Here is a 13,566-nt window from a genome sequence, read left to right on the forward strand (position 1 = left end):
CCATACCATGCGTTTATCAGCCCTCGTTTGATGTTCCAGTAAAGGATCCCTTAGCCCCAGCAGGACATACTCCATGGAATTCGGAATTGGATAGCCCAATATGTCTTTAATATGGGACAGAATCTCAGACCAGAAGGGACGAATGCTGGGGCAGTCCCACCAAATGTGGCGAAAGTCCCCTAAGCCACCACAGCCCCGCCAACACCTATCTGAAGTAGTCGGAAAGATCCGATGCAGCCTAGAAGGATACAGATACCAATCAAACATCAGTTTAAAATGAGCCTCGCGGAGGGATGCGGAGTGGTTATGCCTCGTCACATCCCGCCAGAGGGTCCTCCACTCGGCGTCAGAAACATCCCTACCCAGGGTAGCCTCCCAGTGGGCCATGTAGCGAGGACGGGGGGAATCCGTAGTATCAAGTAACATCCGATATAAGAAGGAAATCGTCCCTTTCATCTCAGACGTGCGGAGAATGAAAGCTTCAAATTTCGTCAGCGGTCTTACAGCGGCGTCCCCAACTGTAGTTGAAGTCGCCCAGTGCAAAAGTTGAAGATGACGAAAGCGTTCCGTGGGCGGCACCCCATAATCTCGCATACAGTTATGAAAAGTGAGTGGCGCCGTCCCATGGAACAGGTGAGTAAGAGCTCGGCAGCCGCCCTCCCTCCAAACCTCAAACGTTCCGCCCGACAATGCCGGGGGGAAGGCTGGATTAAAATGAATAGGAGTAAAGGGAGAAGGGAAGGTGGTCCACCGGTCGTCTCCGCTAAGTGTATCCCAGACCTTCAACACCGTGCTGGTAGGGGTGCTAATGTACGCATTCCTGGGGCGGTCAGCCTTGGGTTTCCACGCCAGGTCCCAGATGGATCTGCCGGCCACACACCGGTCCATATGAAGCCAATGCTTTTCCGAGAGCCGTTGCGACCATTCAACAAGGACCCTCAACTGCGCCACCTTATAATACAGGACCATATCCGGAAACCCCACCCCCCCCTCCGAACACGGACGGCGGAGCACAGCATAGGAGATTCGCGCCCTGCCACCCTGCCACACATATTTCAGCATCATAGATTTTAGTCGACGAAAATAGTCTGACTCCACCGGAATAGGTAATGCCTGGAAGAGGTAAAGAAGCTTAGGAAGGAGGACCATCTTGAGGGCATGAACCCTGCCCAACCATGAAATGAACTTGGGCTTCCACCTCTCGAGTTCCGTGCGAAGCACACTCAACATGGGTGTAAAATTGGCCGAAAATAAGGCACCTATAGTAGACGTCAGGTGCACTCCGAGATACATCAGCGAGGAGGTCGACCAGGACAAGGGGGTAAGTGCCCGCAACCGTTGCACCCCTGCGGGCGGGAGAGTCAAGTTCAATATATATGATTTGGTAAGATTAACTTTAAAGCCTGCAACCTTCTCAAAGACAGAAAGCACTGTATGAACATGGGGTAATGACAGTTCCGGATCCTTAAGAGAGAGTAGCACGTCGTCAGCAAACAGCGAGATTTTATGCTGTTCCCCGGCGAAGGGGATGCCCAAGATGCCGTCGTGTTCCCTGATCGCAAGCGCCAAGGGCTCAATACTTAAAGCGAAGAGGAGTGGCGAGAGAGGACATCCCTGACGCGTACCCCGTGAGTGACGGAAACTGCCAGACCTGTGGCCATTCACCAACACCCTCGACATAGGGTTGCTAAAATTGGCCTCAAGCATCTGAAGGAAGCGAGGGTCAAACCCAAAAGCAGCGAGAGTATGACGCAGGAAGCCCCAGTCGACGCGATCAAAGGCTTTCTCCGCGTCAAGACCTATTAAGACCGCCGGAATACGGAATCTAGTAGCCTTTTCGATCAGGTGGACCACACGCCGCAAGTTGTCATGGGTCTGTCGCCCTTTGATGAAGCCGGACTGGTCCGGCTGCACCAAAGCCGGCATCAAGTCCCGTAACCTCCCCGCGAGAATAGAAGAGTACAGTTTAGCGTCTAGGTTGAGGAGCGCTATCGGCCGGTAGGAGGCGCACTCAGCACGGTCCTTCCCGGGTTTGGGGAGAACCGTGATCAACGCTTCGGCCATCGTGTCAGAAGTCCTGCCCTCCGATGCCATGGAATTAAAGAGGGAGACCAGGAAGTCGCAGAGCTCAGACGCAAATGTCTTATAGAACAGAGCGGTGTAGCCGTCCGGGCCCGGGGCCTTGTGGAGTTTCAACGCCTTAATGGCGGTCAGAACCTCCTCCCTGGTAATCGGGGAACTCAACATGTCGTTCCACTCCGCGGAGACCTGTGGCAAAGGGAGATCCCTCAGGAATGCAGATTGAGCCTCCGAGTCGGGGGCGTCACCTGCATAAAGAGTGGCGTAAAAACGGCCAAAGATGCCAGCTTTGTCCGCATCACCATGGTGTACAGAGCCTGCCTGGTCGCGGATTCCCCCAATGTAGTCTTTTTCGCGCTTATCGTGGAGCTGCCGCGCCAAGTGCCGCCCAACCTTATTCCCCTGGGAGTAGGAGATGCGGCGGAGGCGGAGGAGAGTGAACTCAGCCCTGTTATTATAGTGGGCCTTCAATTTCCCTCTCACCGCCGTCAGTGGGCGGAGAGTCACCCTGGAGGGATTGGACTTGTGCGCCTGTTCTAAAAGGGCAAGCTCCACTTCCAGGGCCTCCCTCTCCGTCCTCCTAAGTTTGTTGAGGTGTGCGTTGAGAGCGAGGCAGGTGCCCCGCAAGGAAGCCTTGCACGCGTCCCAGGTCACATAAACCGAGGTATCTGAGGGCGGGTTAAGCGCCATGAAATCTCCGATTGCCTTCCGAAGTGCTTTACAAGATTCCTCATCTCGAGTGAGTGCCGCCGGGAAGTACCATTTCCGCCAGCCGTCCCCACCCACACGCCATTGCAAGCCAAGAGTCACCAAGCCATGATCAGAGAGGGAGATCGAAAAGGTATCAGAGAATTGGGCATCTCCCCTAAGCGCCTGGCTAATAAAAATGTGATCAATACGGGAGTAAGACTGATGTACTGAGGAAAAGAACGTATAGTCCTTAGTCTGTGGATGTAGGAAGCGCCAGCTGTCCACGAGACCCATAGCCCCCATTTGTCGTTGCGTCTCTACCGAAAAAACCCCTGACTCCGCCCGCCGCGCACCTGAACTGTCCATGCTCTTGTCCCAGACCATATTAAAATCTCCCAGGAGGAATAGGTGCCCTTCCACAAAATTCCCCACCCTCTCCAACAGCTCCTGCAGGAACCCGTTTTGGCCAGCATTAGGGACATACACAACTACAAAGGTACATTGTCGACCATACAGGGACCCCTTCACCATGAGCCAACGGCCCTCCTTATCGCTACTTACACCCAGAGGCTGAAAATGGAGGGACGCCTTGAACATTAGGGCCACACCTCTATGCTTAGTGGACGCAGATGCCCTGTAAATGAGGGGAAATTGTCGGTGACGAAGCCGAAGTTCGTCCCTCCTAGCAAGGTGGGTTTCCTGGAGGGCCACTACATCCAGATGATGATCTAACAGGTATTTCCAGAGCTTTTGACGCTTTTGCGGGGAGTTGAGACCTTTAACATTCCAAGTCCCTACAGCAATAGGCATGATGAAGTTGGGAGACATCGCTCTGGGAGCGTAGCAGCAAGGACCCCACCCCAACCCCCACCAGGGACATCGCCATTCCACACTCATCCGAACCAGGCCAAACTCCAAGCATTCCCCTCCAGTCACCCCCACTCCCCCCCCACCCCAGCAGAACAGCATAATCAGTTCCCCCAGAACGAAGCACACCAGGCGGCCCTCCAAACAGACAGCCCAGGGGCCAAACAGCGAGGCACCTCGCCACCATCAGCCAGGTTAGTGTCCAACCCAGAGGTACAAGGACCCACCCGTCTAAGAGGCGCAGCATTCCCACCCGCATGTATCCAAAATCTATCAGGGGGCCAAGAGGCCCATATGAGGCAAAGAACGTTCCAGAAGGCAACCCCGTGCAATGGGCCGTAGAGGAGGACACACTAAACGCAGACCATATCACGCAAACACAGCACCCGGTCGCCACCCCCTTCCCAGCACCCCCCCCACCCCCACCCCTCTACTATCCCTCATGTCCCCAACCACCCCACACATTAACAAACTGAAAACAATACTCAACAGTCCCAGTGGTCCATAGTTCGCGGAGCTCCGGCCACTCCTGGGACAGGACAGGGAGACCTCTCCGGTTCCTCCCAAGTTCACGGTCTGGGGAGTCTTCTCCAAAAGTACATCCATTCACCCAGACCGGGGGGGTCCGTGCCCCCTCCAGCGCCGATCCACGCGGAGTAAATCATCTCACGCTGCCCCAGAGCTGGCCTGAGACGCCGGCATCGTTGCAGAGGCCACAGAGGCCACCGCGCTCCCCCTCTCCTGCTGGCTGGAACTGCGGTCCGGGCGCCCCCGAACCGGAGAAGAACCCACTCTGTGCCATGAGGAGGACCGTCGACGCCGCCGGGACGGAGACGCATTCGACCTCTGTGACGGCGTAGTATCCTCCAAGCCCAAGAGGTCCTTTGCTTCCTGGAGGGAGCGTATCTGCACTAATCTATTCTGCCACCTGAAGATGATCCTGAAGGGATGTCCCCAAGAATACGCGATGCTGTGCTCCCGCAGAAAAGCGGTCACCGGCCTGAAATCCCTCCGTTTTTGGAGTGTAGAGGCCGCCAAATCTTGAAAGAGCTGAGGGCGGTGATCCCGAAACTGCAGCGAAGTGATGGCCCTGGCTTTACGGAGGATACGCTCTTTCACCTGAAAGTCATGAACACAGACCAGGATATCGGGGGGCGGCCCCCCCCCTCGCCTGGGCAAGCCAACGCGATGAACCCTATCCATCTGGATTTCCTTCACATCGTCTTCGGCCAAGATCTGTAGAAACAGGTCCGTCACATAGCCACGGAGGTCCCCAGCCTCGCCGTCCCAAGGCACCGCTTTAATACGAATGTTATTCCGACGGGAACGGTTCTCAAGGTCCTCCGTGTGCGCCTGTAAGTCCAAGTTCTGTTCTGTAAGACGAAGGACATCCTGTTGCAGTAAGTGGACATCATTGGCCGTGTTCAAATCATGGTCTTCCAGGGTCGCCACTCGTTCCCCAATCCCATCAACATCCCTCCGCACTTCACGGAGATCAGAGGCCAGCTGTGCCCGCAGCTCGGAGATGTCCTCCTTAATGGAAGCAAAAAGTTCGGTCATGAATGCCTTGGTGGCCGGGGCCTCGTCATCGGACATTCTCGGTGACCCACTCGCCCCCGGGGAAGCCGGCTGCTGCGAAGATTTAGATGCTCTGTCTTTCACCACTCTTCCCTTGCGGGCCTGGTTCGCCATACTGCCAGGAACCCCACACCAGGGCGGACGAGTCCTCAGTCACCTCCAAGGCCCAGCCGGGCAGCACGACTCTGTACCAACCACTCTGCACCCGGTCGTCAGTACCCCGAGGGCCCCCGTGCGTCGCAGCCCCAGGGGACAGCTGAAAAGCCCCCGAGGAAGGGTGCGGCGGGCAACCCAGGCACCAGAGAGGTAGGCGTGGGGATGACTCACCTAGATGGCCGGACGCGGCAAGCAAAATGGCGGCAGCACGTCTGCAAACCCGACCTCCTCCAGGACACCAGGCGTCATTCCGAGTCCCACAGCCCGAGAGTCCAGCCGACAGGCTTCACCAAAGCCAAGGTACAGGGAGCTTGCCGCCCCCCTAGAGCAGTTCCTGATGGGGGAGCGCAGCAGGGCAACGCAGTCAGATGCAGGCGATGGCCACCCAAATCCAGCAGGAGAGCCGACCAAACCGGCCCCCTCCCGTGCTCCGTCCAATTCACTTCCAGCCCTCCAGGCACCGCTCCACAGTCGCTCCCCAGATGTGCCCAGGCCGCAGCAAGGGGTCGAGGCCCGCTTCCCTCAGCCTCCGGGAAGGGCGTGGGGCGCCACCAGTCCACCCAGATGCCCTAGCTCAGCAACGCCGGTGTCAGCCACTCACCCAGGCCCGCGTAGGCGGCCCGCCGGGGTCAGCCGGGGGGGGGGGGGAGCCGCAATCGACTCCAAGCGCCTCAATTCCGCAGGCAGCTGTGCCCCCCTACCAGGCCCGGGCCATCAGGGTGCCTCAGACGTTCCTCCTCCACGTCAAGAGATCAGGCCATGCCGGGGTCCCAAGCCCAACAGTGCATCCCCGGTCCGTGCAGTGTCCGGGAGGCGCCGGAGCCCCCACCAGCCCTCCGGCCTGCTCTGCGGAGCCTTCGCGTTCCCCTGGGCCCGGGCCCTCTCCGCTCCACCGCTCAAAGCGCCCGTTACCTCCTACGCTCTCCGGGCTGGTACGCCTCCACCCGCTGACAATGCGGTCCGTCCCAGGCGTCCGGGGCAGGGGGGAACCCCCGGGTGGGTAGCGGGCGGCCCCTCCTCACAGCCGCGGCCACCCCGAGCCTCCGGCCGGCCCCCAGGGTACGCGAGGCCGGGGATCTCTAGGCCGCACTTCTTCGCCGCTCCTGCAGCCGCTACGAGCGTCCCAGCTTCCCGCCGGCGGCACCGGACCACTCCGCCTCAAGTCGCAGACCTCCGCCTCCCCTTTGGGGTCAGTCCGCACAGGCAGCACCGAGCTATCAGGAGCTGTGCTGGATCGGCGCTGGAGAGGCACGGAAAAGCGTCCTACTCCGACGCCATCTTGGCCACGCCTTGTTTTATTTTTTTAAGTAGCACAGTAGTTATTTGTGGGTTTAAAGGAATCTGGAACATCAACCCGACTTTCCAGTATAAAAACACCCAAAAGATAAAAGGAAATATAGACATTGCATCTTTAAAGCCCGACCACCTTTGAACATCCCTAGTTGAATGATCCAAGATGACCCTGTGGTCCAACTTGATGGGATAACTAGGTGCAGGGCCGGTCCTAGGCCTTCTGAGGCCCCGGGCGAAAGGGAAGATGCGAGGCCCCCCTTGTTGCATATTGCGTCACAAGAAGTGACATCACAGAAAGCGACATCGCAGTACTATTGATCTTATTTGGCATCACTGAAGCTAACTAATGTGGATATCAGTAACATGGACAAAAAGTAGAGGGGATTGAAAACACGTGAGCAAATATCAATTTATTATAAAAAGTAGATAAAATTAAATATTGCAATGAAACAAGGTTGAGAGAATGAACACAATGCTTGTTGCAAAATGCAGTGAGGTCACAAACTCCAAACCAGATCGCTTGTAACCACAAAAATGTTTGAACATCTGGCCCATGGCTCTTCTAGCTGACAAGTTAAAACTTTTTGATTCTGCTGGTTTTAGTTTGAAAGTGAAAATTACATAGATTGGTCCAAAGATCGCCGACCTTGCACCAGGAAGCTTAGCACCTACAACAGTGATTACTCAGGATCAGGCACGTTGCCCATTGGGCTCAAAGGGCTTCAGCATCTTTTTAATTGAGATTTTTCAAACAAAGAGTACAGGCACAGTATAGAAGAAAGAGGAGCAATCGCATAGTGGGGTATGAGGACTGTGAGACGGAACAGCATGCTTTGCTATCAAGTTGTAGAGTCAAGGTACCATCATGACGTAACATAACATAGTAACATTTAATCTTAGTATCCTAGGTCATAGGTGCTTGAGATGAGTAAGGAGCTATAAGAGGACTGGCGAGTGTTGAAGCGCAGAGAATTCTAGAGGAGGCCACCTCACCTACCGGTAGTGAACAGCAATGTAGAGCAGACTTTTTGTGCAGTGGCGAGCGTTACTATTACGTAATCTTTAAGGGTGTGTAATATACCGACCTTGGAAGGTTAAAAGTGTTAGCTTGCCTAGGCACGATTTACGTGTAGGAACCGCAGGTCAGGAGTGAGCATCTGATTTACTGACACATCTTGCCAGTAACGCATAAAGAGCATCTTCTGGTCTATGCCGTACTTCAGGACTAGAGGATAAAATGCATTTTGAAGCAATATGGTTGAGATGTGATAGCATGGCCATCGAAATGATCACTGCAAGAAGTCACTCAGCACCACCACAGCACCACTCAGCACCACCACAGCATCAGCGCCACCTCAGCATCACTCAGCACCACCACAGCACCACTCAGCACCACCACAGCACCACTCAGCACCACCACGGCACCACTCAGCACCACCACAGCACCACTCAGCACCACCACAGCACCACTCAGCACCACCACAGCACCACTCAGCACCACCACAGCATCACTCAGCACCACCACAGCATCACTCAGCACTACCACAGCATCACTCAGCACCACCACAGCATCACCACAGCATCACTCAGCACCACTCAGCACCACCACTCAGCACCACTCAGCACCACCACAGCCTCACTCAGCACCACCACAGCCTCACTCAGCACCACCACAGCCTCACTCAGCACCACCACAGCATCACTCAGCACCACCACAGCACCACTCAGCACCACCACAGCACCACTCAGCACCACCACACCACCACTCAGCACCACCACACCACCACTCAGCACCACCACAGCATCCCTCAGCACCACCACAGCATCACTCAGCACCACCACAGCATCACTCAGCACCACCACAGCACCACTCAGCACCACCACAGCACCACCACAGCACCACCACAGCATCCCTCAGTGCCACCCCAGCATCCCTCAGCACCACCCCAGCATCCCTCAGCACCACCACAGCATCACTCAGCGCCACCCCAGCATCACTCAGCGCCATCACATTATCACTCAGCACCACCACAGCACCACTCAGCACCACCACAGCACCACTCAGCACCACCACAGCATCACTCACGGCCTCCACAGCATCACTCAGGGCCACCACAGCATCACTCAGGGGCACCACAACATCACTATGCGCTACCATAGCATCACTGAAAGCCACAGCATCACTCGTCGCCGCCACAGCATCACTCGTCGCCACCACATCACTCCGCGCCATCACAGCATCAATATGTGCAACCATTCAACAACAACTGGTTCAAATACATTCTCTCAATGTTTCAAGCTTTATTACAAATGTCACAAAACGATGTTAATATTTCACTTCTGTTCTTGGATTTTCTTCACAATAAAATACACTGAACATAATCTTCACAAAAGTTATTTACAAAAGTTTAAGCTGTTGCCATTATAAATTACAATCACTTTTATTTAAGTATTAATTAATTAAAAAATTAAAAGCCATTGTTATTTGTAATATCAATACATCTAAGTCACGTAAATACAAAACATGTTGCTTTACAAATGCTATAGGTGTCACATTTGCGAAAGTTATAACTATTGGCATTGTAAATGACAAAGCTATTAATTTAGCTATTTTCAAAACCAAGACATAAATAATAAAATTGTCATTTACAAGACCAATAGCTCAAACTTTCCTAATGCGAGACCTATTGCATTGCAAATGCTTGTTTAAAAGGTCCACTATACTTAAACGGCAAGGTGCTGTTCTACTAGTAATTTATGAACGTGGTTTCCACTGCAACTGATTTTGCTTAACTTACTTTTTCATGTCTCTGCTTCCTGCCCAATAGCCACCGATGGCTACAATGCCCACATTACAAAGATGATAACAATTTTGTAGTCCAGGACAGGCTCATTGGAGGCATACATTGCCACCTTCACTAACTTGCCAAATGTATCACCAATATATAAATGAGTCCTGCTTAAAACCTACACTCTTTCTGCGCTTTCTGAAACAGACACCGAAGGCTACAAGGCCCAGGGAAGGGGGCCCCCACACCATGACCTTCCAGCTCGACACAGTGCTATGAGGCCCTGGGAGGGGGCCCCCCTCCCCTGGGCCTTCAAACCGTAACAAGGCACTTCCCAAGACACTGCAGAGAGCTCATCAGAGAGCAAAAAAAAAAAAAAAAAAAAACGTCAGCTGAAGGGGTCTGCTTCAATTGTAGCTGTACCTAGCTTAGATGGCAACAGTAAATATATTTTCGATGTGTATGTAATATTGCCCCCCCTGTCAGATCAGTACAAGTCAAATATTGCTTATGCATACATTTTAAGATACAAGACACTGCCCTACCAAGATTCGAAGTATAACAAAAGCCAGTTGATCTGGCTGCTCCCTCCTCCCCTCACCCACCTTCTCTTACCTGTGTCCGGCTGGTGCTCGAAAGAAACAAAGGGGCCTCTGTTGCTTGGATACAAAATGCCCAAACAGAGCCGAGAATGGCCGGTACTTAACCAAGGCGCCCGAGGCGCTGCCGGGGGCCCTGAAGTGAGCTGTGAAAGTGTGACCTTTCACAGGGGCGCGAGGCCCCGCGAGGCCCTGGGCGGCTGCCCACACTGCCCATGCCTAGCGCCGGCCCTGACTAGGTGGCTCCGAAGATCCAGATGAAAATGCACCCTAATAGCCCCAATGGGACTAGATTAGGTACATGGGAAGGTAGGAGGCAAAGGTCCAATTAGCAGGATCAGTTGATTTTAGTTTATCGCTGTTGACTTCAGGCTTGAAATGTAGGGAGTATGCAGTCTCAAGTAGCAGGTGAACTGGGTTGGGACTAATAATAGACATGTCTGCAATATTTATTGTACTACTATGGGCGAGTCCCTATGGAATACACGTATTGAAATCTGTTTTCTTTAGAATAATGAAAGTACTGACGTAATTCTTGGTGGTTTATTATTTGTTTGCTTTAATTCAACCTTGTATTGTGGACAGTTTATTGTTCTAACAAAGTCTGTGGAATAAGTATTGTTTAATTGTTGGAAAACCTTAAAGATTTTTTTTTTTTTAAAGTCCACAATGTCCAACTTGAGGAATGGGAAGAAAACATTTTTGCAGTGCTGCATGCCCATATTTTTTCACGTGGTAAAACTATGTTAATTCCTATCTAGGATCCGGACACAGGGCATAAATAAGTGTGATTTTAATTTCTTATCCGGCTGGTTTAAACTAGGATCAGGTTTGTCCTTTTCAAAGAATCGTGCGCTTTCCATTATTTACACAGATGTAACAATGACAGTGTGTAAATATGCACATTACTTTTATTTAACCACTTGAGATACGTTTAGAACTTGTACGACTTCATTCTTTTGCCCAGAGAACACGTTACATTTGAGGAGAGCATTTCACCTGGAGACTAGGGGAGTTATTTATTGTGAAGACAGAAGGCCATAGAACACATAATTAAGGGCACCCGTTGAGCAATTTGTGAACACCTCAATCCTGGATCACCACCCGGTTCCTCCAGAATAGGCTGAGGTGCATCTCCAGAGCTGTCTGTGAAGACCTCGGTGCTGGAATTGCATGGGTTGCCTCCGATGTTTGCTTTTTAGAGCTTTGCGAGGGTTCTAGTACTACAGTGCTTTGAGCAGCTGCAGAGCAGAACAATGGTGAGGCAACAGATGTATGTGGCAACAGCAGAAGTACTGCAGGTCGTGTTTGAGGTACTGGCAATGCTGTGACCAGGAAATCCCCAGAGTATGCGTAATTGTACCCTTGGTGTAATGAGACGCGTGATAGGGAGAACATGCTCTGTGTAACCAAATCTTTGCTCATGTATTTTTCTTGCAGCTCTTTGACCGACTGAAGCTGCAGGAATCCTGCAGGACCACCGCTGGGGAATCAACTGAGCCTCAAGCCTCCAAGTCGTCTACATCCAAGGCAGAGAAAGACCAGGATGGGACTGTGCCTGGAAGGTACGACACTGCCAGGCGAAGCAGTAGAAGGCAAGGGACCAGAAACAAAGACGAAGAGTTGTACACACTGCCTGAAAAACCAACTATCTCAACACCACTGGTGAAGCAGAGTGAGAGCAAGAGCAGCACAGCTGTGAAAGGGCAAACACTGACGAGGCCGCACAGGCCCAAGGTGGACTATCAGAAAGTGCACACTCGACACATAAACCAGATGTTTATCAGGGGCGAGAATATATTGCTGGTCCATTTGGCAAAGTGATGGGCACAGCTAGATAAGGGACTCTTTGCATCTTCTTCCGGAGGACGTGTGGCGTGACTAGGGCCCTCATGAAACCCGAAGACAACTGTTGATTGTATGGGAGAGTTTACTCTGCCTCTCCTCAATGTGCCAACAAACCTACAGCCTACACATAGTCCTACCTGTACCAGTGCCCAGAATGGAAGTGTTCTGTTCTTTCCTGCATGTACAGAGAAAGTGAGTGTGTGGCCCTGCCACTTCTGCACACAGAGCACGAGTCCATTGTGCATGTAGAGAAAGATCCAGATTTGCTCCTGCATGCATAGATTAGATGCAAGTTAACAATTGCATACACTGAGTCCTATCTATACGCTTGCACAGAGGTCGGTCCCCTTCCTGCATGTGTGATAGAGTGGAGTTTCCACAGAGGTCTTGTATCAAACATTTGCAGCAATAGACCAATATTGAATCCTCCCACCCCTTACACCTGCATGCTCTCTAGATGCTCGCTTGAATCACTTACATACACATAGGAGCTCGGATAGTTCCCACGATGGAAGAGATTGGCATCATATGAGCTTGGATAGCTATTCAATACAGAAGAAGAGCCCGGATAGCTTAACGTGCAGAGGGATTTGATAGGTTATCGGAACTTGGCTTCCTTGTGTATAGGAAAGAACCGTAGATGACCCACAGAGGAAAAGAAAAGGAGGTTTAATTCCACAACACGTAGAGAAAGGTTGAATCTCATTTGTATTCCCTTTCTATCTCTTTCTTACTATCGCTCTCTATCTGCACCAGCTCATCGCCTCCTTCTGAGAAAGAAAAGCCAATGGTTGAAAAGTAAAATAAGTCTACTTACTTGCATGTGCAGGGAAGAAGTGTAGATCACAAGATGGTGTAGACTTCCATTGCGCTTCATCGAAAATGAGAGCAGGTGCACATTGCCCCTTTGTCAGGATGGGGCTCTGCTCCTTGGCACCTGCAGGGGTATTTTTCCTGCTTCTTTCCAGGGTATTGCTAATATTTTCCTGCAAGTGCTTGGAGATGTGTTTTCTTTCTGCACAGCAATAAAGACCAGGCTTGATTACTTGCTTATTGCTCTTCCCCTTTGATAGCAAGGGGATATTGCTCAGCCTCTTCACGCTTGCGTGGTACTTTTGCAAGGCGCTCAAGAGGGCGCTAACTCGAAGTATGATTAAATAAACCAGATACCTCATGACCTCTCTCATTGAGCCATCTACATTCCGAGGGGTACCTGCTATGTTGCATAGTAACCTCAGAACAAGTGTGCCCTTGTTCCATAATAAAGCTTCAGGGCTCGCTAATGGTGCTGAGGACCTGTCAAGTTGAAGCTCCCTTGCACTGTATCTTTGGGGAGGCCGTCCGATTTGGATAGTTTAACTGAACATTTGTCTTGCTCTCAGTCTGCAAAACTCAGTTGGGATGACCAGAACCAGCATATCTTGAGCAGCGAATCCGCTTCAATAAATTATGTGTGGAAGCTATGTGCTTTTGTGGCTTTTTCTGCGTTTCTTTGTCTTGAATGCATTGCTGACCGGCTGCTGAAGACACAAGCAATTGACGTGGTGCAGAGAGTGTTGGTGGTTCTAAAACACAGAATCTTTATTAATACGCATAACCATTAAATGTCTCCATTTTTTTAGTAGGAGGAGCCCAGAACGTGAATTAAAATTCCAATTTGAATTGAA

General features: G+C 51.9%; 1 protein-coding gene across 1 annotated transcript in view; it reads left to right on the top strand.

Annotated features, from left to right (window-relative positions):
• LSM11 (LSM11, U7 small nuclear RNA associated) overlaps positions 1 to 13,362 on the top strand; it is a 35,391-nt gene extending 22,029 nt beyond the window's left edge. The window contains exon 4 of the mRNA XM_078653722.1: positions 11,492 to 13,362. Within this exon, the coding sequence (XP_078509848.1) occupies positions 11,492 to 11,875 (384 nt within the window). The 3' untranslated portion in view covers positions 11,876 to 13,362. The remainder of the gene's footprint in view (positions 1 to 11,491) is intronic.
• The last annotated feature ends 204 nt before the right edge of the window (positions 13,363 to 13,566 follow it).

This window comes from Lissotriton helveticus, chromosome 7 (genome assembly GCF_964261635.1).
Source record: "Lissotriton helveticus chromosome 7, aLisHel1.1, whole genome shotgun sequence".
Taxonomy (NCBI): Eukaryota; Metazoa; Chordata; class Amphibia; order Caudata; family Salamandridae; genus Lissotriton; species Lissotriton helveticus.